We start from the raw sequence: 27358 nt of genomic DNA, 5'->3' as shown, positions 1-27358 counted from the left end.
GGCCGAGATGCAAGCCCGAAGAGATCGCAGTCTTTGTTATAACTGCGACGACAAGTTTGGTCCAGGCGATAAATGTAAGAATCCCCAGCTATTCTTACTACTGATAGATGAAGCTGAATCCCAGGAGGAAATCCCTTACACACCCATTGCAATACCTACTGAATTAGAATCTAAGGATGAGGATGGGCCAGACCCACCCAAGATATCCTTTCATGTATTAACAGGACTGACCTCCACCCAAACAATGAGAGTGGCTGGGTCAATACAGGGCTGAGCAATTTCAATTCTAACTGACAGCGGGTCATCTCTCAAATTTGTGACCCAAATGGCAGCCAAACAATTGGGAATACAAGAACAAGTGTTGCCATTCAGTGTACATGTAGTGGATGGCAACAACATCAGCTGTGGTAGCATATGCAGAGGAGTCCACCTGAAGTTACAGCAACATTCATTTCCAGTGGACCTCCATGCAGTAGACATGAGCGGAGAGGCTGCGGTATTAGGTGTGCAGTGGCTACAACAGTTAGGAGTGGTTGTAAGTGATTGATCAAGACTAACAATGGATTTCTCCATTAATGGACAAAAGTATCATCTGAATGGGGTGGATAAGGGTGCACCACAACGGGAAGGACTGAGAACCATCCTCAAGACTAGTTGCAGTGAAGGGCAACCCTCCTATTGCATATGGGATTGAATACCAGCCCAGTTTTAACAAGTCCAGAGGAAGTAGCCACGCCACTGGAAAACCAACAAGCACTCCAGCGGTTACTCAACACCTATTCAGATGTCTTTCAAGAACCCAATCAGCCACCTCCTTCTAGGCCCATGGACCATAGAATTGAGATCATCCCGGGGGCAGTTCCATCAAATGTTAGACCTTACCGCTACCCCACATTTCAGAGGGAAGAGATGGAGAAAATTGTTAAAGAATTACTAGAGAAAAAACTCATACAGCCCAGTTCAAGCCCATATTCAGCACCCATCCTTTTTGTCAAGAAAAAAGATGGAACATGGAGGTTCTGTAGATTATCGGGCTCTAAATCAGATCATAATAAAGGACCGGTTCCCCATTCCAATCATTGATGAGCTATTGGATGATTTACATGCTGCTACCATATTCTCTAAGCTTGATCTACGAGCCAGCTACCATCAATTTCGGATGCATCCAGCGGATGTACCTAAAACGACTTTCCTTACACATGATGATCACTATGAGTTTCGTGTCATGCCTTTCGGATTGACAAATGCACTGGCAACCTTTCAAGCCATCATGAATGAGGTATTCTGTCCCCACTTACACCGCTTTATTTTAGTCTTCTTTGATGATATCTTGGTATATAATGTTGATTGGGCTTCTCATCTACAACATTTATCTATCACTTGGGAACTTCTAAGAAAACATCAACTATATGCAAAGGCTTCTAAATGTGTTCTTGGACAAAAAAAAAGTCCTATACTTACACCATGTGGTCAAAGAAGGGAAGGTTATGGCTGATTTGGAGAAAGTTGCTTGCATTCAACAATGGACAACACCTACATCAGTCATGGCCTTGCACGCTTTTCTAGGCCTCACAGGCTACTACGGGCGCTTTATACCACATTATACAAGGCCAATAGCACCACTCACCCAATTATTAAGGAAAAATGCATTTCAATGGAGTGAACAAGCCCAGAAAGCCTTCACTAACCTAAAGCAAGCAATTTCCACACAACCATTTTTGTCATTACCCGACTTCTCAAAGCAGTTCACACTTGAGTATGACACTTCGGGGACAGGTCTAGGAGTTGTTTTAATGCAAGAGGGGAAACCATTGGCCTATTTCAGCTAAGTACTCTCACCACAAAATCAAGCTAAATCAACATATGAGGAGCTCATGGCCATTGTACTTGCAGTCCAGAAGTGGTGGGCTTACCTACTGGGCCGCCGATTTGTCATCAAGACAGACCACAAGAGTCTGAAATTCCTGCTTGATCAGAAATTCCACACACCTGAACAGCAGCAGTGGGCCCACAAACTCATGGGCTATGACTACATTATAGAATATAAACCTGGTACAACTAATCGAGTAGCTGATGCTCTATCCAGGCTACCTGATTTGTCAAAGCTCACTGTCTCTAGGCCTAGTTATCCATTACTCGAGCAGCTCAAAGCTGAAGCCTTTCAATATACAGAATAGGCCCAATTAAGGGCCAAATGGGCCTCAAATCCAGCCTTGACCCCAGGTTATTCGGTTCGTGACTCAACACTCTATTACAAGGGTCGATCGGTTATCTCATCCAAGTCAGCCCACATAGCAGACTAAGACTCTTTCATGATTCAGCTATAAAGGGTCATTGAGGCATATTCAAAACCTACAAGTGTCTAGCAGCACATTATTATTGGAGCGGCATGATGAAAACAATAAGGAGTTACATCACCTCTGCCAAAGGCAAAAGTATGAAGCCCAACAACCAGCCAGCCTCCTACAGCCCTTCAGCATCCCAAATCAAGTATGGGATGAAATCTCAATGGATTTTACCGTGGGCCTATCTATTTCAAAAAGCAAATCAGTTCTACTTGTGGTGGTTGACCGGCTACCGAAGTACAGCCACTTTATACCTCTAACACACCCTTACACAGTGGCCACGGTGGCAGAAGCATTTGTTAGAGAAATCACCAGATTACATGGGACACCAAAGGCAATCGTCTGTGATAGAGACCCAACCTTCCTCAATAGTTTTTGGAGAGAATACTTCAAGTTACAAGGCACTTCACACAACACCTCTACTAGCTATCATCCTCAGACGAATGGGCAGACCGAAGTTGTCAACAGATGCATCAAGACATATTTAAGATGCTTTGTGGGGGACAGACCTAAACAATGGATACAATGGCTGCCTTGGGCAGAGTTTTGGTACAACTCCTCATTCCATGTCTCAGCAGGTATGACACCATTTAAAGCATTATATGGTAGAGACCCACCATTAGTTCTACCCTATGAAAAGGGGACTTCAGCTAATGCAGCGGTTGATGAGTGTCTTTCATCCCGAGATGAAATCATTTGTGAACTGAAGGCTCACTTGACACATGCTCATGAACCGATGAAGCGCTATTATGATGCAAAACACAGGCTTGTTGAGTTCCAGGAAGGCGAGTTTGTCAACCTACAACTCAAACCATATAGACAGACCTCAATGGCCTCCCACCCCTACAACAAGCTTGCCCCTAGGTTCTATGGACCACTCAACAGTGCATAGGACCATTAGCTTACAAGCTGGAACTGCCAATAGACTCCAAAGTACACCCAGTTTTCCATGTCTCCATCCTCAAGAAAGCAGTCAATCCACAAACCACATGTGCAATATTACCAGAATTCACAGAAGGGTGACTACAGCTACAACCCAAGGACATCTTGAAATATAGATGGGTTAAACAAGGTCAAGCCTTTATTAAAAAGGCATTAGTTTGCTAGGAAGGGTTACCAAATAAAGAAGCCACATGGGAGCCCTGCACCAAGCTAATGCAACACTTTCCACACCTTGTAGGGAGTAGGAGATCGAACTGCTGGAGGCAGCGGTTGCAGGAAGGAGGCGGCAATAGAGTATTCGCAGGGTGCAGAATTCTCTCTTCTTGTGATTTCATCTCTGAAGACAGGAGTTGTGTATTGCATGTCAAAAGGCTATCACCCCCTCCTCCTTTTATTATCTTAAGGGGATCATCTCCTAATCCCATTAGGAGTTGCTAATCCAAATCATATTTGGATAAGAAATCCCTTTAAGTGATAAGGGATAACCCTTATCTTATCTGCAGATCAGATCAGCCATCTCCTAATCTAATTAGGAGGCTTCCAGATCTAAATCTTTATTTAGATCTTGGACTCTCTAAGTGGATAGGGTCTAGCCCAACCCTATCAGCTGATCCATCTCAGAATTCGCCCCTTTAAATGACTGGTCAAACCAGCCCAGTTCGAAATGGGCTTAAGGCCCATTTAAATTTATGCATTCACTTAGCCTTCCAAACAGCTGCCCAGTTGGGCTTTCTTGTATGGCGTGGGACCCAAACATTGATCTACACATCAACCACATGGGTTCAGCCCTGCCTTTGTTACAAGGCCTGGCCGAATACACTATTATGGGCAGTGCACCCCCTGAAACCCATCAAATGGGCTCTATGGGCCCAACACTTACCCTAAGTGGTCCCTGGGCCAAGCCACCTTGTAACACCCAGGGACTGTGGGCAGATGCAAGATTAGTCCATCAGGTATTATCCTCAATGGTCTTACACTCAACCTCTCAGCCCATAATGATCATACACTGCCCGACAAGAGAGGGCCTCTCCCTCGGCTGCAAGGAACAGTGTTGCACTCTTTGCTTATATGGATCTCAGGAATTAAAACCTTTTGCAAATCATTTCGAAACCATAATATATATACTTTCATATCTCATATAAAATATATTTTGCAAAACAAATCTCAACGATTGAAATTGGCTACCGACAGTCTTGGTTTCCATCAGTGAGAGTGCATCCCCGATTATTACCTTTGTCCGACAAAGGGGCTGATCCTGTCACTATGATCACCCACTCAGATGAATTCTCAAACTGTCCCAGCATACCCAGGTTTTGACCCCCGCTAAGGATCTCACTGATTGTTATAACAAAGACAGTTCAATCCGACACCTAGTGCAGTATCATAATCGAGTCTAGGGGTCGAGTGTAACTTTCCAGTTTTGCCCATCAATCTCCAAGGTCCAAGGCAATACTGGAAATCTGGTCCAGTTCAAAGATTCAATTAATCCTACACTGTATGTGCCTAGGGTTTCACCCTATCAGCTGAGACAGGCCACCCCAACCAACTTGGTGGCACCACAGTGTCAGCCTTGTCAGGATAGGTCTCCCCAGACCGACCCACTGGCTGTGAACATTCTAAACTAACACGAGTCTCATTAAGTGTCCAGTTTAAGGGTATAAAACAGAAACATACTAAGGGAACATGAATCAAATATGCACTTTTATTCATTTACAATAAACTCATAAAGTACATCATCTTGATTGAAGCTAAGGGCATACAAAACTGTCTAACAGCTCCCACTTGCACTTAGGTCCAATCAGGTACTAGCCGGAGTCCCATGCTTTCCACGTGTTTCTCAAACATTTTCTGTGATAGTGGCTTCGTCAATGGGTTTGCTACATTTTCCGCTGACGCTACCTTCTGAATCAAGACTTCCCCTCTACCAACAATCTCCCACAGTACGTGGTACTTCCTCTCGATGTGCTTCGACTTCGAGTGGGCTCGTGGCTCCTCAGCCTGAGCAATGGCTCCATTGTTGTCACACAACAATGGAATGGGTGATGTGCTGGACAGAACTACTCCCAACTCGTGAACGAACTTCTTCATCCACACGGCTTCTTTGGTAGACTCACTTGCGGCAATGTACTCGGCCTCGGTCGTGGAGTCTGCAGTGGACCCCTGTTTGCTGCTTTTCCAGCAAACAGCACACGATCCTATCGTGAAAACATATTCAGATGTAGACTTTCTATCATCTGGATCCGACTAGAAATCGGCATCTATATACCCTTGGATCTGTAGTGAGCTACCATCGAATACTAGACAAAACTCTTTTGTCCTTCAAAGGTACTTAAGTATGTTTTTCATAGCAGTCCAGTGCTCCTGCCCTGGGTTGGCCTGAAATCTGCTTACTACACTCACTGCTTGAGCAATGTCAGGACGAGTGCACAGCATGGCATGCATGATGCTCCCTACGGCAGAGGCATAGGGAACGTTTTTCATGCCATCAATCTCCTCAGAAGTCTTGGGAGACATCTTCTTGGAGAGAGTGACTCCGTGCCTGAAAGGAACATTTCCTTTCTTGGAGTTCTCCATGCTGTATCTTTTGACTATTTTGTCAATGTAAGCAGATTGGGATAATCCTATTATCCGCTTCAATCTATCTCTGTAGAGTCGAAGACCCAGTATATAGGAGGCTTCTCCAAGATCTTTCATGGAGAATTGCTGTGAAAGTCATACATTCAACGTAGTTAACATTCCTACATCATTCCCAATGAGTAGAATGTCATCTACATACAGAACCAAGAAGGTAACCTTATCTCCACTGTACTTCCTGTAGACACAGGGTTCATCCGAATTCTGCTCAAAGTCAAACGATTTGACAGCAGAGTCAAAACGGATGTTCCAACTTCTAGAAGCTTGCTTAAGTCCATAAATGGATCTATTAAGTTTGCATACCATGTTTTCCTGACCTGCAGCAATGAAGCCTTTCGGCTGCTGCATATAGATATCTTCAATAAGATCTCCATTCAGGAATGCAGTTGACATCCATCTGCCAAATCTCATAATCATGGTATGCTGCTACAGGTAGCAGGATCCTAATGGATTTAAGCATGGCCACAGGCGAAAAGGTTTCCTCATAATCGATGCCCTCTTTCTGAGTGTACCCTTTCGCCACCAGACGAACTTTGAAGGTCTCAACCCTACCATCGGGGCCCTTCTTCCTCTTGTAAATCCATTTGCAACCGATTGCTTTTACCCCGAAGGGTGGATCTACTAGAGTCCATACTCCATTGGTCTCCATTGAGTCCATCTCTGCTCTCATGGCCTCCACCCACTTCTGGGAATCTATGTCCAACATAGCTTCCACGTAAGTCACGGGATCCTCCTCACTAGTCAAGGTTTTCACCAGGTAACTATCCTGGTCATAACCATAACGAACTGGTGGCCTGGATACCCGAGTGGATCATCTACGTTGGTCACTACCTGGAACTTGTGGGACATCTCCCACTGCTCCTGAGCTCTCCTCATCAAGAACAACTTCCTGATGATGGGTGTCCAGGATGTAATCGGTTTCCAAGAATTGTGCATTTCGACTGCAGAACACTTTCTGCTCACTTGGGTCATAGAATAGGTAACCTACAGAACCTTTTGGGTAGCCTACAAATATGCAACAACTGGTCTTGGATTCCAACTTGTCCGCACTCATTCTTTTAACGTGTGTTGGACAACCCCAAATCTTCAAGTGTCTGACACTTGGTTTCTTTCCGGTCCAGAGTTCATATGGAGTATTCGGAACCTATTTGGTTGGAACCCGATTCAGCACGTAAATCGCAATCTCTAATGCGTAACCCCAAAAGGATGTGAGTAACTCTGAGTGTATGAGAAGTGACCGGACCATATCCAATAAGGTCCTATTCCTCCTCTCTGAAACATCGTTAAATTGTGGTGTAGCAAGAGGAGCTAATTGTGATACTATCCCATTGTCCCTTAAGTAGTCCCTGAATTCGTCAGAGAGATACTCGCCACCTCGATCAAATCGAAGGGCTTTAATTTCTTTCCCCAACTGTTTCTCGACCTCTTGTCTAAACTCTTTGAACTTTTCAAAGGATTCAGACTTGTGTCTCATTAGGTACACGTAAAAATATCGTGAAAAATCATCTGTGAAGGTGATGAAATACACGTGTTGATTTCGTGTCCTAACACTCAGGGAACCACATACATCAGTATGTATTAGGTCAAGTGTGCCTGTACATCTTTCAGGCATATCGTTAAATGGCCGTTTCATCATCTTGCCTTGTAGGCAAGGCTCACAGGTGAGAAGATCTTCTACAGTTAGAAAATCCAAAGGATCATCATTTACCAACCTTGTGATTCGGTCAACACCGATGTGGCCAAGTCGGTAATGCCACAGACACGTGGGATTAACTATATCACGGGCTCTCTTCTTGGGGATTTCAACCGACGTAGTTTCAGTTATGTTAGTTTCTAGAGAAGGATGAAGAACATAGATACCGTTCTCCAGTTCCCCGTATGCGATGAATCTATTATTTCTTTTAATAGTAATCGTATTACTAAAGAATACAGAATAACCATCTGCACATAGTTTTGAGACAAAAATCAAATTCCTCCTTAAATTTTGTACATAAAGACAATCTTCCAGTACAATTGTTCCTTCTCTAAAAAGTAACTCCACGGTTCCTATGGCCGCGGCTGCAACAATTGCAGTAGTCCCCACGTAAAGTGTGACTTCTCCTTCACTCAGCCTTCTGCTTACCTTGAACCCCTACAGTGAGTTACACGCATGAGTTGAAGCCCCGGAGTCAATACATCAGGACGTAGAATCTACCAATAAATTGGTTTCTATAACACAAGTTTCGAAATTACCTTTCTTGGATTCCAGGTAGGCAGGACAGTTCATTTTCCAGTGGTCGGTCTTGTTGCAGAAGTGACAGGCATCCGATGCTTTGTCTTTCTTCTGCTTCTTACCCTTAGTGGCTTTCTTCTGAGGCTTCTTTGCCTTCCTCTTTCTCTTGCCTGTCTTACTAGCTTCAACAAGCATAGCTACAGGTTCATCCTTTCTAATCAGTTCTTCGGTTCTTTGCAACATATTGCTGAACTCTTGCAAGCTGATATTCAGCTTGTTCATATTATAATTCATAATGAACGGATTAAAGGAATGAAGCAAGGAATTAAGGATAGCAGCTATCTGGGTCGCAAGGTCCAGCCCGGATCCAAGAGCCTCCAGTTCGTTGATGTAACCCATCATCCGAAGACAATGGTCGTGAACTTGTTGGCCCTTGGTCATTTGTACGGTTATGAACTATTTCAAGACCTTTTGTCGAGCAGATCGATTATGCTCTTCATACATCGTCCTGAGACTGTCCAATATGTCTTTGGCTAGTTCGATCTGATCGACTGCCTCTGTATTAGGTTGCCCAAGGAGGCAATGATGTAACACCGGGCAAGGGAGTTTTCCTCCTCCCATTCCTAATAGTCTCTCCTTCGGGCCTCAAAAGCCCTATCATCCGAACGCTCCGGGGCAGGATTCTTTGCCACTTTGTCTAGCTTTTCAAAAGCTAGGACCAGCATAAGGTTCCTGTACCAGTCGGCATAGTTGGGGCCCTTAAGCTTGTTATCGTCAAAAAGCTTTGCCAATGATCTGTTTGCCATTTTCTGATAAAAGAGCAAACATCAGTCCACAACCTAATTTGATTCATGTTCATTACGTAGATATGGATTTTAATCTACGATCCATTTCCATTTATTCATCTCTGAGATTTCCCTCCTTTCTCAGTAACGGAGACTACGGGTTGTCTCTGGAAATGTGGGAAATCACATAGGGTGCATGGAGCCAACTGTTTCAGCTGCATAACCCCACCACCTTTCTGTGAAGAACCATATCCACTCATCATATGAGCTTTTCCTTTGGCCTCCGTCAGACAAGGTTCAGAGCTGTTTTCAGGTAAACCTTTCTGTCCAGTGAGTGCTTACCCATCATATTCGTGAACGCCAAGGTACCGTGAGAGAGTTCCCATTTCCTGGTGAAGCCCCTCCCACATCGGTCTATGACGCCCCTATCATCTTGTGAAACACTTAGATGAGCCCAACAGCAAATGGATAGCCCATTTTTCTGGTGTGTTTCCTCATTACTAAATAACCCATCCTCATGCTAATGATGGAAGGCCTTTAGAGAGTTCATCATACGAATCTCCCTATCGCATGCACTCATATTAGTTGGAGGGAACAGTTAATTACGCCCTAGTTTGATTTAGGTCAAACCAAAGTGGCTCCCACTAACTTTCATAAAATCAGATTTCGGTGGCCCTTAATCGGCCAGGGTTCCGCACGTAACTTCTTGAAGAGGTGTGGGGCCCACCACTGAGAGAGGTCATCCAATGACCAAAAGGGGCACCATGGCAATGATGTGCATTCAACCATGGTGTGCGCAAGAGCCACTGTCGAATGAGCATGGGCCAAGCACTTATGGCCCATGTACGTAGCACATCACACATCCATACATCTCATGCAAGGATAAATTGATCCAATCAATTAATCATCTGTAAGGCCCATTGGAAGCCTGTTTTAAATCCATAATATTAACCATTAATATTATCTAGGTATATGGGTTGAATTAGGGTTACCCAATTCGGCCCATATAGCTTTATCTTTTGAAGTGGGCTTTTAGTAGTTTTAACTATTTAAAACTAGGCCTTTACAGGTTGGGCCAAATTAACCATTTAATTAAATATCAATCCTCAGGCCCATTAGTGAGAAAATTAGGGCAGACTTTCAGCCTTGATTAAACCCTAGATTTGGTCTAAACATTTTGAACCAATCTTGGTTCGAATGGATCTAGGGTTTGATCTTTAATTAAATCTTAAATTCAAGAAAATAATCTAAAATTAAATACTGATAAAAGAAAAAACAAGAATCAGTCTAGCAGGGCTGTTCGCACAATCCATCCTGCAAAACAGAGGTTAAATCACAGTTTGCAGTTTCATAAACTGCAAATCGCAGATTGTATTTTTCCCATCTGCGAAATCTTCTTCTCTGGAAAATCTCCTTTTCTGCACCGCCATTTCCCAAAACCCATATCTGCGCAAATCGAGTAGAACGCCTTCTGCCCATTTGCGCAGGTTCAGATCTGAAACAAAATGGTTCAAGATTTGAACCATGGCTCTGATGCCACTGAAGGGATAGGATATCCATCACATCGACGCCCAAAGATTGCAGAATAAGGGGGCGATTTTCAAAAATATTTTTCTCTCCCTTCAACTGGGAATCGCATTCACTATTTAGAAAATCATATTTTCAATGATCATTCTTGAACCATAAACTGAACCAAAAGGAGTAGGAAGGGATTATACCTGATATGGAAAAATAGTATCTCCCAATGGAAGTGTTCACGCCCAAGGAATGATCCAAAATCTGCTCCCACTTAAGATGGCGCAGTGCAGGATGGAGCAGAATCAGCAGTGTTCTTCCAAAAGAACTTGACCCTTCACAAGAATCAACAGGATGGCTTGTGAATACAGCTCCAATCAATCTTTTCTCCAAAAGATTGGTACCAAGATCAAATCTTGATTACTCCTGTAGGGAGTAGGAGATCGAACTGCTGGAGGCAGCGGTTGCAGGAAGGAGGCGGCAATAGAGTATTCGCAGGGTGCAGAATTCTCTTCTTGTGATTTCAGCTCTGAAAACAGGAGTTGTGTATTGCATGTCAAAAGGCTGCCACCCCCTCCTCCTTTTATAATCTTAAAGGGATCAGCTCCTAATCCCATTAGGAGTTGCTAATCCAAATCATATTTAGATAAGAAATCCCTTTAAGTGATAAGGGATAACCCTTATCTTATCTGCAGATCAGATCAGCCATCTCCTAATCTAATTAGGAGGCTTCCAGATCTAAATCTTATTTAGATCTTGGACTCTCTAAGTAGATAGGTTCTAGGCCCAATCCTATCAGTTGATCCATCTCAAAATTTGCCCCTTTAAATGACTGGTCAAACCAGTCCAGTTCGAAATGGGCTTAAGGCCCATTTAAATTTATGCATTCACTTAGCCTTCCAAACTGTTGCCCAGTTGGGCTTTCTTGTATGGCGTGAGACCCAAACATTGATCTACACATCAGCCACATGGGTTCAGCCCAACCTTTGTTACAAGGCCTGGCCGAATACACTATTATGGGCAGTGCACCCTCTGAAACCAATCAAATGGGCTCTATGGGCCCAACACTTACCCTAAGTGGTCCCTGGGCCAAGCCACCTTGTAACACCCAGGGACTGTGGGCAGATACAAGATTAGCACATCAGGTATTATCCTCAATGGTCTTACACTCAACCTCTCAGCCCATAATGATCATACACTGCCCGACAAGAGAGGGCCTCTCCCTCGGCTGCAAGGAACAGTGTTGCACTCTTTGCTTATATGGATCTCAGGAATTAAAACCTTTTGCAAATCATTTCGAAACCATAATATATATACTTTCATATCTCATATAAAATATATTTTGCAAAACAAATCTCAACGATTGAAATCGGCTACCGACAGTCTTGGTTTCCATCAGTGAGAGTGCATCCCCGATTATTACCTTTGTCCGACAAAGGGGCTGATCCTGTCACTATGATCACCCACTCAGATGAATTCTCAAACTGTCCCAGCATACCCAGGTTTTGACCCCCGCTAAGGATCTCACTGATTGTTATAACAAAGACAGTTCAATCCGACACCTAGTGCAGTATCATAATCGAGTCTAGGGGTCGAGTGTAACTTTCCAGTTTTGCCCATCAATCTCCAAGGTCCAGGGCAATACTGGAAATCTGGTCCAGTTCAAAGATTCAATTAATCCTACACTGTATGTGCCTAGGGTTTCACCCTATCAGCTGAGACAGGCCACCCCAACCAATTTGGTGGCACCACAGTGTCAGCCTTATCAGGATAGGTCTCCCCAGACCGACCCTCTGGCTGTGAACATTATAAACTAACACGAGTCTCATTAAGTGTCCAGTTTAAGGGTATTACATAGAAACATACCAAGGGAACATGAATCAAATATGCACTTTTATTCATTTACAATAAACTCATAAAGTACATCATCTTGATTAAAGCTAAGGGCATACAAAACTGTCTAACACAGGTGTACTTACAATAAGGAAATAATAAGAAGATTTGATCTCTTTCTCTCTTCACTTTCAGTTTCCCCTATTCTGGAGGTTATCCTCCACAAAAGAAGATTTGAGTTGGGCAGCTACCCAACAAGTTCAAGTGAGGCACCCCAAAATGCCCTAAGGTGTATGCCAAAGTCGTTGACACCTCTGAGGCATAAGCCTCAGGTGCAAGAGGCATCGTACGCCTCATGCACACCACATATAAAACGACAAAAAAAAGAATGAAAAAATAAAAGAAATGAAAGAAAAGGAAAGGAAAGGAAAAGAGAGGAATGGGAAAGAAAAAGAAAGACAAGAAAAAAAAGAGAGAAAGACAAGAAAAGGAAAGAGAAGGGAAGAAAAAAAAGAACCCCCTTTCAGGTAGTGCTATGCATCTTCATTCTTCTTAATATAAAAGATTTTTATTAAAAATAAAGAAAAACGAGATCCTCCTTCCTATTCTTCCTCCTCCCCCTCCTTCCTCCTCATCCCCCTCCTCTCAAAGAGGCTCAGGAGGCTTACGCCTCATGCCTCTAGGTAGTGGAACACCTCACATCATGCCTCCACATTTTAAAACATTGATTGGCATATGTGTCATGTACCAAGGTAACACTAGATCTACACATTTGTTGAATAAATTTATCTAACACAATGATCTTCTTCTTTCATATTGCAAAACTAAAAGGATGAGATCTGTTTACTAGCATTTAATATACTGCACAAATATATATATGTATATATATATATATATATATATATACATGACATTTAACATCTAAGACTAGCATGTATAGATAGATTTTGGATGTACCTTCTGTTCCTTGCATTCATAGGGGCATCAAAGGTCAAAACAAAGAAAGCTTAGGAAAAATCTTAATATGCCACTTGAACAAGACAATTATCAAGGAATATATTTAAATGCCCAACATAGAGAAACCCCAAGTAAAGACATTTCTTTTGTTTCCTGATTGTTCCGTTTTCTCTGTAATTCATGATTATTTGACCACCATCTATCTCCAAAGTAGGAGGAAATGCATTATTAAATGGAAATTCAACAATGCAAATTAAATCAATACTAAAGAAGTTCTAGCAAACTGGTATGAAAAATAAATAGTTAATTAGGCACAGTCCCATAAGGAGGTTATATAAGAAATTAGTTAATTAGGCAGAGTCTCATAAAGTATTATCACTTACCCAAAGACCCACAAAGAAACTGCAAGAAGCATTGCACAAATCATCACCAGTTCACTCCTTGTGATTGGACCCATCTGCTCCAGTTTCTTTGAAGCCATAGCAGGAGCATCTGGTGTATCCTTGATTTCAGGGGGATAGATCATATATAGGATAAATGGAGTAACCAGAAGAGAAACAAATGCCGGCAAAATAGCAGCCTTGAACCAGGAAACCCATGGACTTGCAATTTTCACCCCAAGTTCCTCAGCCAATTTGAGGCAAAGTAGGTTTTGAGCTGCAGCAGTTAGGAAAAGAGCACTTGAGTTACCAGCGGACTGTCATGCATCAATCAAGAGCCATGAATAAGTTACAAAGATATCACCAGATTACAAACTTTGCTAGACCAAGAGAATAAAATATAAGCTACAAAAAACCAATTAGAGGTGGAACTAAGTTCAATAACCAGGAACTTAAGGCAGATTAATACTGAAAGCATGGAAAGATAGCATAACTAGCACACTTAACAGGAGAAAAAGCAACTAGAAATACATATAAATGGGCCTTTATCCTGAAAAGATACCCATATATCTAGATTTGACCTTCCAGCAAATTCAATTGATCAAAGAGTTAGGATCATAAAAATAAATATTTTATGCCAGGACGTTTCCAAGCTTAAGGCCCACCTATTGGATAGGTCCAGTGTAGACGCTGCCTCGGGTTTATATTAAATCAGATTCAGCAGAAGTCACCTTTAAGATATATTCTCTTTTTTTACTCTGTTTTTGGTAGATATGTATATTTTCAAATTCAAGCCATGAGGAGAATACAGAAAGGAAAATAAGAGGAAGAAGAATGCTAACCTGAAATTGCGACTGAATCAGATAGGACCCGAGCTTTTTGGAGGAGGGATCTCCCGGCTTACTACCGGCGGAAAGCGACAGGGACTTAATAATCGGCAAGAACACACCCCCTGCTCTAGCAGTCGTACTGGGCATCGCAGGAGCAATAAGCGCTTCACTAAGCGTCAACCCGTAAGACAATCCCAACGTACTCTTCCCAAGCCACTTGACGAAGTAAGTCGCAATCCGATCACCGAGGCCCGTCTTTACGAACCCCCGAGTAAAGAAAAACGAGATAACGATCAACCAAATCACCTCGTTGGTGAATGCTTCAAAAGCAGTAGAGAAAGTTAACGTTTTTGTGACAATTGAGGTTGTTAGTCCCAGAAACGCCCAAGCACCGACGGGAAGAGGATTCAAAACCAATCCGGCGATGGTTGACAAGAAGATGGCGAGCAATTGCCATGCTTGCAGAGAGACCTCAACTGGTTTTGGAACGATGAACCGAACGATCACTCCAATGGAGACTGAGATGAGGAAGGGGACGAGCTTTGCTCCTTGGGAACCAGAACCAGAACCATTGGTCTGTAGCTTCTCGTCCGAGGTCGAAGAAGCTCGAATCGTTTTATGAGTGGTGGAAGGTTTGGCGAAGGGTTTTGGCTTGATGAGAGAGAGTCGAAAGTAAGAACAGAAAAAAGGAGTTGAAGAATATCTGAAATTGTCGATTGGTCGGAATGTGGGTACCGGAGAAATGGACGAAGGAAGCTCGCCAAATTGTGACAGTGATCGGCGGGATAAAGAAATACGAGAGTAACAGGCGAAGCTGGTGACGGAAGGAGAGTAAAGCGCGAAGCTCTCCATTGTAGAAAAAGAGCTGCTATATGCTGCTTCTTCAACTTCTCTCCCTCCAATTCTCGACTCTCGAGCGACAAGACACCTCCAAAGGTAGAGCCGTAGAGGGAGTGTCAATCAAATACCGGTTGGCATGTGAGGAGGGAAATTAACAGTGGAATTCACAAAAAGGACAAACCCCTTTTGAGATATCCGTAAATTGGGTTGGTTGGTTCTGGTGCATCCAATCATCCATTTACATTTCTGCACATGATCAATTTCTGAGGCTTTGGAGTTCCGAGCTCCGACCACATTGTCCTGGATTATGTTCGAAGGTTCCCTGTTGCTTAGGACTTTTAGGCGATTAGGACATTGACAGGGGAGTTCGTAGGAGTGCAAATGGCATGATCATATTCGATTCGATCCGATCATGCCATGTGTATATTATTTATATACAAATATAAATAATATATTATTTATATACAAATATAAATAATATATTATTTATATTCTATTTTTATAAATTTGGTATATTATTTATTTATTTATGAAAAACATATATATATGATCATTATAATTAAAAAATACTTGTATTTTTTGTTTTTATTTAAATTGGTATATATTATTTTTCCTTTTAATAATTTTTTAATTAAAAAAAAAAAACAAGTTGGATCAAATCAAATTCGAAGATCCAATAGGATTTGAATTCAGAACGAGTTCTGTCAAATCTGATTGGATCTTTGGATTGGATCGGATCGGATCCGTTATGGACAGTGTTAGATTGCATTTGAATATATCTTGATTCAAATCTGATCCGATTCGTTTGTATCTCTAGTTCTATGGGCTCCCCACCTATCATGCCCCACACACACCCCAAAATCCATCCTTTTCGGCTTTAGTCAGTTAAACACCCGTTCCAACAGTTTTTATAGTCTTCCAATGGGAATATATGTGCATTATTTTAGGGGGAGATGTTTCTAATGTAAGGTTGTAAGAGGTTATTCGAACATTGTGAACATGGACTTGCATTGACCAAAGCCGAGCTCCCTACCAAACATCTTTCGTACTTGTCATAAGGAGATATTCCCAATTCAAGAGTTCAGATTTGTGCCCTACATTCGAGTGCATATTACCTGCCAACAAAACTCGTATCAACTCTCTACCAACATCTTCTCACACCACACATCTTATACATGGCGGGTCTCATTTTTATGGTGAGTCCCAGTCTCATGGTAAGATGCATGGTATTAGATGAAGTTGGTAGAGGGTTGGAAACTTAGAACATGTTTTGTTGATAGAAGATCTCAACTCCTCACATTCACATTTTCAGGGTGCATCATGGGAAATATCTTTCTACGTGTCAATGGGAATGGGAGATGTTCCCAATACACAATTGAGAGTGGAAGAACAAATATCCCAGTTTGAAGAAAATAATCCTAACCCCACAAGTTTCATAGAGTTATTGATTTGCACAAAGAGTATGACAAATGATTACAAAGAGATGAACAAATATGGAGACTTAAGTCAAGAGAAATTTGGATGAAATACTATATATTTTCATCAAATGACTAATTTCAAAAGGAGAATAAACTACCACGAGGGGATCAATTAAGGAGGACACTAAGGGATATATTTTGAATGATGGAGGATGATTTGTCCCAACCTATGAAACAGTGACACATAGACACTGACTCAGCACGAGCGACAGCTCAGCGTTGTAGTCTTGTGCGATCAAGTGACGGGCCCATAAAGCAGCTCACTACATTGTAGCTCACAAAAGAAGAAGCTCACCACAACACGAGCTTCGGGTTCCACGAGCTACCTTTGAAGAGATACTCAGAAGCAACTTTAGCTTGCGAGCTAAAGTTATTAGCTCGTCCGAAGCTCCCAAGTAGACAAGTCATCCCAAGGACCAATTCTACTAAGGATAATCCTGGAGTGTTCCAAGCTCGCTACAAAATAGCTCGCGAATGAGCCACATGAGCGCCCCTCAGGAAGCTTCTAACTGACTGACCGTACCGGTTAGACTGTGCCATATCCCTTATTGATGGCGCAATCCCAGTCCTTTCGGCAGTCTGCGTCCACGTCTCTCAGCAGGCAAAGGCGTGCCTGCCACTTTGAAGACGTGTCACTCACCTGGGTGAGACGTACGCCACAACGGCCACCTGCGCAACCCTGGTAGGTAACGGTTGTGGCAAGAGCCCAGTGGCAGTTATGCCCGACCTGACGTGGGTGCCCCTATAAAAGCCCTTAGGGCAGAAGAGAAACTTCTTCTTGAGACCTCTAATCTCTCGAGTATAGTGAGAACGCATTATCTGCACTCTTAGCCTTCGTCTCCTTTTTGCTTCTCCTACAGAGTACTAACTTAAGCATTGGAGTATCCCCACTGGGTAAACTCCTTGGCGATTCTTCTTCTTCTTCATCTCAGGTACCTTCCAGGAGCCACGTGAGTGCCAGTTAGGAGTGATCGGATCATGCTACATCATTTGGTGTCGTCTGTGGGAAATGCTTTGAAAAGTCTTTCTCTAAACTTTCACATCTATTTACTCTTCAAAAACTCAATACTCATGGCTTCCTCTAGCAACATCGGACGAAGCATGGATATGGATAACTCCAGGGAACAGCCCTAGCATCCTATTGTCTGCATCGGATAGTTCACCATCCCCCTCTCAGTGGACGGGATCCCTAGTTTGAACATGCCTCTTGCAAGGGCACCCGTCATTGCTCCACTCCCTACCACAGTCGGAACAACCTTCACTTAACTCTCGGTTGTGTCCCTAGTGGCCAGCCCGAACCAGCTGGAAGATTTGGTGCAGTGCATGCGGGCCATGCAGGCCCAAATGCAACAGTTTCAACAGTTTCAGACCTATCAACAGCACGTGCTACACCAAGTCTCCCGATACTAGTATCAGCAGCAATTTCCCCAGCTGCCACAACCTCAACTTCAACAATTGCAGCTCCCTCCTCGGCACCCAGCCTCACAGTGGGCTAGGTCCCATTGTCATGAGGAGCACCTTTCTCACCAAAGAAAGGCCCCCTAGAACCCTCCAAGGAAAGACAGGAAAGACCGGTCACTCCGGCCTCACTACGGGCGGTCAGGTCGGAAGGACCCCAGCTCGTCAAGTCCACATCGCCTCAGCCCTCCAAGACCAATACCCCGTTCTTAGAGAACTGGTTTGAGATTCTGGCCGCAAGCTCTAAGCAGGATCCCTCTGTCCGTAGTCATCACCAGCGGCCCGAGCTACTTCCTACACACACCATCCCGGACAGCACAGAGGTGAGCAATACAAATGCCGAGCCCGCCAAGAAACAGAGATGCCGCCGCCGAGCTTGTCGGTCTGCCACCCATGACCTATCCAAGCTCGAAGGCAAAGAAGTAAGCTCGGGCGAAGTCAAGGCTCCTATCCTTTCAATTCAATACCCCTATCTCCCGAGCTCCTGGTAGTCCCAATGCCTAAAGACTTTAAGCTCCCCCCTCTTGACAAGTACGATGGGTCGTTCGACCCAAATGATCACGTAGATGCCTTCCAACCGCAGATGCACCTGGCAAGAGCCAGCGAGTCGTGCATGTGCATGGCCTTCTCCACCACTTTTGGAGGAGCAGCCCGTACATGGTATCGGAACCTGGCACCTAGATCGATAAAAGGTTGGGCGCAGTTTGCGTATGCCTTCACGTCCCACTTCGTCACTAGCAAGCAGTGTTTGCGAACTAAAGAGAGTCTCCTTAGCATAGTGCAAAGAGAGGGAGAACCCATCCGAAGTTATATCAAGCGGTTCAATGATGCGTGCATGCAGATACCGCGCCTGGACTCCGCCATGCGCCTCGCAGCAGCCAAGAAAGGCGTGACGCATAAAGAGTTCAAATGGCACATGGTCGTCAACCAACCAGCGACCATAACCGATATTCTTAAGCTCACGGACAGATTCATAGCCACCGAAAAGGAGATCAACCAGAAGGGCGAGGGCGCACTCGAAAAGAGAAAGAGGGAAGGAGAGCCTTCCAGTTAAGGGGACAGCCGAAAGAAAAAGGAGACAGCTCGGGGGGCAAAGCCGGGTCAGTCGTTCCGAGCTCCTGTAGTGGACCGAACTGATTACACCCCACTGAACGCGAAGCGGGCTGAAATCCTAATGGCGATCAAGGATGCCCCCTATGTGAAAAGGCTACCCCGTTTGAGGGGAAATCCCAATGAGAGAAATAAGTCTGTACTGTAGCTTTCACAGAGATCACGGTCACAGTACCGAGTTGTAAAAACCTCCGCGACGAGATAAAGGAGCTCATCCATCACGGATATTTGAGGAACTTTGTACAAAATAATAATAGTAATAATAAAGCAGGTCAACAAGGAAAACACGATAAGGATGCTCCTGAGTCCAATAGTAGGCCGGCCGAACAGCCACAGAGGTAGCCTCCAGAAGAGAGGCCGGTTCGGGGGACCAACCACATGATAGTGGGAGGTTCAACCATCGCGGGTCGTACTTCAACAGTAACTCGGACGTCAGTTCGTGAGGCCACCCAGGAAGAGTAGAATCCTCCAAAGCGGCCGAGGATAGAAGAGCTAATTTTCTTTGCAGAAGATGATGTGCGAGGGGTCCACTATCCCCACGATGACGCACTCATAATAAAGCTGAGAATCAACGACTCTGAGGTCAAGTGCGTACTCGTTGACTTTGGCAGCTTGGCTGACATCCTCTTCAAAGCTGCGTTCAACCAGCTTCAGTTGCAGAGAAGCGACCTAAAGTCTGCGGACACTCCTTTGGTGGGCTTCAACAGAGAAGAAGTCTGGTCCATTGGGAAAATAACAGTACCTGTGAAGTCGGCACATGGTCTTGCGTAATTAGATTCAAACATGACTTCTTGGTGTTCGCAACCCCCTCCCCATACAATGCCATAATAGGACGGCCGATCAACCATGTCCTGCGGGCGGTGGTTTCCACCTATCATTTGCCTATGAAGTTCCCAATAGACTTCAGTGTGGGGGTAGCGCGAGGCAACCAGCTTGAGTCTCGCAAGTGCTATGTCGCCGCCCTGAAGGGAAAGACCAAGGTGGTCGACGACCTCGAACTGGAGCGGCCTACGGAACAAGGCGAAGAATGAGTTGCGCCCACAGAAGAAACAGTCGCAGTCCTGACCTCAGTAGCCGACCCAGCTCGGACGCTTCAGATTGGTGCTTCCATCCAGGAACCTCTACAATCCGAACTGGCAAGCTTCTTACTTCAAAATTTAAATATTTTTGCATGGTCCGTAGCAGAGATGTCCGGTATAGACCCCGACCTTATGACTCACAACCTGAATACTGATCCTGTAGTTAGGCCCGTTAGACAGAACGTAACCTAGCCCTGGAGCGGTGGAAAGCGGTCAACGAGGAGGTCGAGAAGCTCCTCGCAGCTGACTTCATAAGAGAAGTCCACTAACCTAGTTGGGTAGCCAACCCCGTCCTGGTAAAGAAGGCCAACGGCAAGTGGTGCATGTGCGTCAACTACACCGACCTAAATCAGGCTTGCCCAAAAGACTGCTTCCCACTCCGCAGAATTGACCGCTTGGTGGATGCGACCTCAGGGCATGAGTTGCTAAGTTTCTTGGATGCCTATTCGGGCTATAACCAAATCAAGATGGACCTGGCAGACGAAGAAAAGACTGCCTTCATCATGGAGTTCGGTCTATACTGTTACAATGTTATGTCCTACGGGTTGAAAAACGAAGGTTCAACCTTTCAAAGGCTTGTAAATAAGTTGTTTGCACCACTAACTGGCAGAAAAGTAGAATGCTATGTAGACGACATGGTGGTCAAAACTCAATTTTCACATGAATTAATACAAGACTTGCATTCTGTTTTTGAAATTTTGTGTAAGTTTAATATGAGACTGAACCCAAACAAGTGTGTATTCGGTGTGACCTCGGGCAAGTTCCTAGGACACATCGTTAACCTGCGCAACATTGAGGCCAACCCGGACAAAATTAAGATCATCTTAGATATGAGACCACCCCGGAAGTTGAAGGAGGTTCAGAGGTTGAATGGCCGCATAGCCGCCCTGAGTCGCTTCATGTCCAAATCGGCGGACCACTGTCTGTCGTTCTTTAAGGCAATCAAAAGAAAAGGGTTTGAATGGACCCAAGACTGTCAGCTCGCGTTTGACGAGCTCAAGAAATACCTCGCTAGTGTGCCGATCTTAACCCGGCCCAAGGAGGGTGATATTTTAGAACTGTACCTCTTGGCAATCGACGAAGTGGTCAGTTCGGTACTAATAAAAGAAGTAGATCGGGTTCATTGTCCCATCTATTATGTTAGTAAAGTATTGCAGGGAGCAGAGATGAGATACCTAGAGATAAAAAAGCTGGCATACGCACTGGTAATTGCAGCTCGGAAGCTTCGCCCATACTTCCAGTCTCACACTGTTATCATTCTCATCGACAAGCCTCTGAGGCAAGTCTTACTTAAGCCCGAGGTCTCTGGTTGGTTGACGAAGTGGGCCGTTGAGCTCAGCAAGTACGACCTCCAATACAAGCCACGAATTGCCATTAAGGCCCAACCCTTAGCAGATTTCATAGCTGATTGCACATTCAGCTCCGAAGTCCCCAGGCCGGTTGAGCACGAGGCTCCCAACTCGGGTGAGCCCGAAGCTCCCAGGCTAATCGAGTCTGAACCCCGTGAGGTAGCAGCCAGTGTGGCATCTCTCTTAGTTCGGCCAAGCGCGAGTTGGGATGAGGAGCCCTGGATCCTTCACGTAGATGGCTCCTCGAACCAATAGGGCAACGAAGCCGGAATAGTTCTACACGGCCCAAGTGACACGAAACTGGAATATGCGTTACGCTTTGAGTTCACTGCATCTAACAATGAAGTGGAGTACGAGGCGTTGATAGCTGGACTAACCCTAGCCAGAGAAGTAAAAGCAAAGCACATTGTTATTTGTAGCGACTCCCAGCTCATGGTCAATCAGGTCACCGGTGAGTACGAAGCTCACGAGCCAACCATGATAGCCTACTTAACCAAAGTCAGAGAGGCCCTGCTCAACTTCCAGTCACACTTTGTCAGGCAAATCCCAAGGTCGGAGAACACTGACCCACTCGTGAGCTTCTTGCTACATGGGACCCTCCTTGCAGATCACAATGTAGCCAGAAGGGTGCAGCCCCAGGCAGCCAAATATGTCATGATAGACGAACGGCTATACTAGAGATCTTACATGCTCCCCTACCTGCGTTGCTTGCGACCTACCAAAGTTGAGCTCGTACTCTGCAACACTCATGAGGGATTGTGTGGCGGACACTTGGGGGGCAGGGCCCTCGCCCAGAAGGCACTTCAACAGGGGTATTATTGGTCAACAATGAAGGTAGACGCTATTGAGCTTGCTAAAAAATGCGATAATGCCATAAGCACACAAATATTCACCACCAACCTGTCACTGATCTCAAGTATCTCACTAGCCCGTGGCCCTTCACACAATGGGGCATCGATCTACTCGAGCAATTCCCGCCAACAGCGGGTGGGAGGAAGTTCTTAGTAGTAGCAGTGGACTACTTCACCAAGTGGGTAGAAGCTGAACCCCTTATAACGATCACAGCTCGGAATGTCCAAAAATTCATTTGGAAGAATATCGCGTGCCACTTCGGGTTACCTCGGGTATTGATTTCTGACAATGACAAGCAGTTCAAGGACATTAAATTCCAAGACTGGTGCCAAGACATGGGAATCTGACAGAATTTTACTTCAGTCGCACACCCTCAAGCAAACGGTCAGGCAGAAGTCACAAACAGAGCCATCCTCCACGGACTGAAGGCACGGCTAGACCGGGCTAAAGGGTTGTGGGCAGATGAGTTACTTAGCATCCTATGGGCCTACTGGACCACAAAGAAGACCACCACGGGAGAAACACCCTTCAACCTCACCTATGGTACCAAAGCAGTTATCCCCGTAGAGATCGAAGTCCCTATGTTGCGACTAGAAGCATACAGTGATCAGATGAATGAAGATGAGCTCCGTACTAGTCTCGATCTACTCAACGAAGTAAGGGATCTCACGTATATCAGGACTGTAGCCTACCAGCAGAGAGTAGCTCGGTACTATAACGCTAGGGTCAAGAAGCGAAACCTCCGCATCGGTGACTTGGTTTTTCGAAAGGTTATGGTACTAGAGCCCGGCACTAGCAAGCTTGGGTCTAACTGGGAAGGACCTTACCAAGTGAAACGAGTACTCGGGGAAGGAACGTACGAGCTCGAGACCCTCGAAGGGAAACAAGTACCTTGTGCATGGAATATTGTCAACTTAAGACAATACTATTTGTAACAACTGAGTAGGCCACGAGCCACTCCCAAAGCCTAAGGGCCGAAATGCCGAGCTAACACGATCTCGGCGCAATAAGACTTGGTCGCTTTTGAGGCACGGGAGAACTTCAAAAGTGGACTATAAGTCACTCCTAGAGCCTAAGGGCCAAAATGTTGAGCTAACACGATCTCGGAGCAATTAGACCCAGTCGTCTCCATGACATGGGCGAACTTCAAGTGAGGAGTGTAAGCAGCTCGGGCTTAAACCCCACCAAGCATAGCTTGTTCTAGTACGATGATCGAACTAGAGAATAACCGACGAGAATATAGTTTGGGCACACATGGTAGTCACTTTGTCGTGCACCATAGAGATGCCTTAAATGATTTAAGGAACAGTTTGAGATAACGATTATCAAGGAGTCCTACTTCGGGTATGTAGCTCTAATAGCTTGGGTGTTGAGATAACCTTAGCAAAGATAAAGAGAGCACATCATACTTGGAAGAAAAAAGGGAGAACTTTCATTATCATTTCAAAAAAAAAGGAGAAAGAAAAATGATAATGCAATAATTGAGCTAAACAGCTCAGGAAAGTTTGACTATCACAGGGCACAACCGCCCAACCAAAGACCTTTGAAAGACCGGGTTTATGGCACCCGGAAGCCACCAGAAGTCCAAAGAAACACCTCTTCAGGGATCCACCTCCTCATCCTCATCCTTTGGGGAGTCAGGCTCCTCTTCCTCCACTTGGTCCGCCATCTCAGGAGACAGACCCTTCATAGTGATGCCGTCAAAGTTGAGCCCGGAGAACTTTTTCTGAACCAGCCACCAACAGAGCTTAAACCCAGAGCGGTACGAACTCGAACCATATTCCACCTAGAGGTCATGGTATTCCTAGGAGTCTCTAAAATCCTAGACCGCTTTCTCTCGTTCAGCCTCCACCATCTGATCAAAATTTCGAGTCTGATCTAGAAGAGGGGACTCCAAGTCCCGCACCTACTGCTTGAGGAGCTCCCTCTCCGCCGCCACCTTCGATGACTCCTCCTTGTGACGCGCACTCTCTTCAGAAAGCCAGGCAATTTGAATCTCCTAGTCATGGACAAGTAGCTCTTGAGACTCACTCCCCTTGCGAGTGTGATGGAGCTTGCCTTGGATCTGGTCGAGCTCGCCCTGGATCTTCTTATTAGTAGCCCGTTGGTCAAGGGCGTCACTGCGGTGGATGCACGTCTAGAGAGCCATGGCATGGATGGCGGAATTCACCTGCCAACAGAAGAGAAGATCAGAGGATAGTGAAAGGGAGAAAAATGAGAGAAGAAAAAGGAAAGGAGTCACTTACCACCATGCAGTGGGCGGAGGCGAACGCGGCGAGGTCCCCGAGCTCCATATTCCCCTAGTGAGCGACCTCGTTGTTACTACTCGCCTTCCGGCTCCTCCAGCGAGCCATGAGGTAATCGTTCACCCCTTCCCAGTTTCCCACTAGGAACCAAGGGTAAGGGCATGGCTGGAGGGGGTTACAGGGAGCCTTCCTCTACTGAGGGAGCTCGTCCTCTCCGAAACCAACCCCACTAGTTCCCTCAGGTGGGGGTGCCAGAATCTCAGGTGGAAGGGAGGATAAAACTGACTCGGTAGACCCGAACTCAGTACCTCTTAAGGGGGAGTCCGCTCGGGGCGCGTCCTCTTCGCTTGGTGCCTCTGGTTGCTCGAGAGAAGTGAAGGGATGAGAGATCCATCACATGGACACCCAAAGATTGCGGAATAAGGGGCGAATTTCAAAAAAATTATTCTTCTCCCTTCAACTGGGAATCACATTCCCTATTTAGAAAATCATATTTTCAAGGATAAATCTTGAACCTTAAACTGAACCAGATTTGAACCAAAAGGAATGGGAGAGAATAATACCTGATACGGAGAAGTAATATCTCCCAACGAAGGTGTTCACGCCCAAGGAAGGATCCAAAGACTGCTCCCACTGAAGATGGCGCAGTGCAAGATGGAGCAGAATCAACAGTGTTCTTCCCCAAGAACTCTGTCCTTTGCAAGAAACAGTAGAATGGAACGTGAGCACAGCTTCCTTTTCAATCCTTTCTCAAAGAACTGATGTCAAGATCCAATCTTGACTTCTCCACAGCTGGAGATCGAACTGGAAAACAGGGCGACAAGAGCAGGGAGGCGGCAAGAGAGTATTCGCAGGCTGCAGAATTCTCTCTTCTTGATTTCAGCACTAAAGAAGATCTGATGTGTTTCTTGTTGGTCTCTCTCAAGGCTGCCGCCCCCTCCTTCTTTTTGTTAACTTAAAAGATCAGCTCCTAATCCCACTAGGAGGTGCTTATCCAAATCATATTTGGATCAACCTTCTCTTCTAGTGATAAGGATAAACCCTTATCTTATCTGCAGATTAGATTAGCTTTATCCTAATCCCATTAGGAGGTTTCTAGATCTGAATCACATTTAGATCTGGACTCTTTGAGTGGATAGGATTAAGACCCTATCCTATCTGCTAATTCATCTCAGAATTCGCCCCTTTAATTAACTAAAAAAATAGCCCAGTTCGAAATGGGCTTTAGGCCCATTAAGCTTATGTGCTCACTCAACCTTCCTAACTGCTGCCCAGTTGGGCTTCCTTGTATGGCGTGGGACCCAAGCATTGATCTACACATTAGCCACATGGGTTCGGCCCAGCCTTTGTTACAAGGCCTGGTCGAATACACTGTTAAAGACAGTGCACCCCCTGAAACCCATCAAATAGGCTCTATGGGCCCAACACTTACCCTAAGTGGTCCCTGGGCCAAGCCACCTTGTAACACCCAGGGACTGTGGGCAGATGCAAGATTAGCCCATCAGGTATTATCCTCAATGGTCTTACACTTAACCTCTCAGCCCTTAATGATCATACACTGCCCGACAAGAGAGGACCTTTCCCTCGGCTGCAAGGAACAGTGTTGCACTCTCCACTTATATGGATCCCGGGAATTAAAACCTTTTGCAAACATTTTAGAAACCATAATATATATACTTTTATATCTCATATAAAATATACTTTGCAAAACAAATCTCAACGGTTGAAATCGGCTACTGGCATCAACAGTGATCACTATGATCACCCACTCAGATGAATTCTCAGATTGTCCCAACATACCCAGGTTTTGACCCCCTCTAAGGATCTCACTGGTTGGTACATCAAAGACACCCCGATCCGACACCTAGTGCAGTATCATAATCGAGTCTAAGGGTCGGGTGTAACTTTCCAGTTTTTCCCATCAATCTCCAAGGTCCAGGACAATACTAGAAATCTGGTCCAGTTCAAAGATTCAATTAATCCCACACTGTATGTGCCTGGGGTCTCACCCCGGTAGCTGAGACAAGCCACCTCAACCGACTTGATGGTACCACAGTGTTAGCCTTGTCAGGATAGGTCTCCCCAGACCGACCCACTGGCTGTGAACTTTCTAAACTAACACGAGTCTCAATAAGTGTCCAGTTTAAGGGTATTACACAGAAACATACCAAGGGAACATGAATCAAATATGCACTTTTATTCATTTACAATAAACTCTTAAAGTACATCAATTTTGATTGAAGCTAAGGGCATACAAAACTGTCTAACAAGAAGGCGGCGCGAATCAGTACTAGGCATGATGGCTGCCAAAAAGAACATCAGTGTTAGTTCAGTAAGCATGAAATATATGCATGCAAATGTGAGTATGATGTCGTTAAAGAAACCATACAACCTAAAAAGATAACCTACCCAGGCTCAAACCGGCCTGCATGAGCTTCTCCTCGGCCAAGTAGTCCGAGTAGAGGAAGCCTACCGATGCCCAGGACAACATCGTTTTTCGAGTTTTGGGGTCC

The 27358-nt window shown here is 44.9% G+C and overlaps 1 protein-coding gene across 2 annotated transcripts in view; it reads right to left on the bottom strand.

The window, feature by feature from the left end:
* Positions 1-15560, bottom strand: part of LOC148876678 (dicarboxylate transporter 2.1, chloroplastic-like) — a 34291-nt gene extending 18731 nt beyond the window's left edge. For both annotated transcript variants that reach the window (XM_088961522.1, XM_088961530.1), the window contains exons 1-2: positions 14446-15560; positions 13607-13920 (exon numbers count right to left, since the gene is read on the bottom strand). In XM_088961522.1, coding sequence (XP_088817648.1) covers positions 13607-13920; positions 14446-15285 — 1154 coding nt within the window. In that variant the 5' untranslated portion in view covers positions 15286-15560. The remainder of the gene's footprint in view (positions 1-13606; positions 13921-14445) is intronic.
* Between the last annotated feature and the right edge of the window lie 11798 nt (positions 15561-27358).

The sequence above is a fragment of the Nelumbo lutea genome, chromosome 1 (genome assembly GCF_056320005.1).
Source record: "Nelumbo lutea isolate HS-2025 chromosome 1, American lotus-T2T, whole genome shotgun sequence".
Lineage (NCBI taxonomy): Eukaryota > Viridiplantae > Streptophyta > Magnoliopsida > Proteales > Nelumbonaceae > Nelumbo > Nelumbo lutea.
This window is presented reverse-complemented; position numbering and strand designations above follow the sequence as displayed.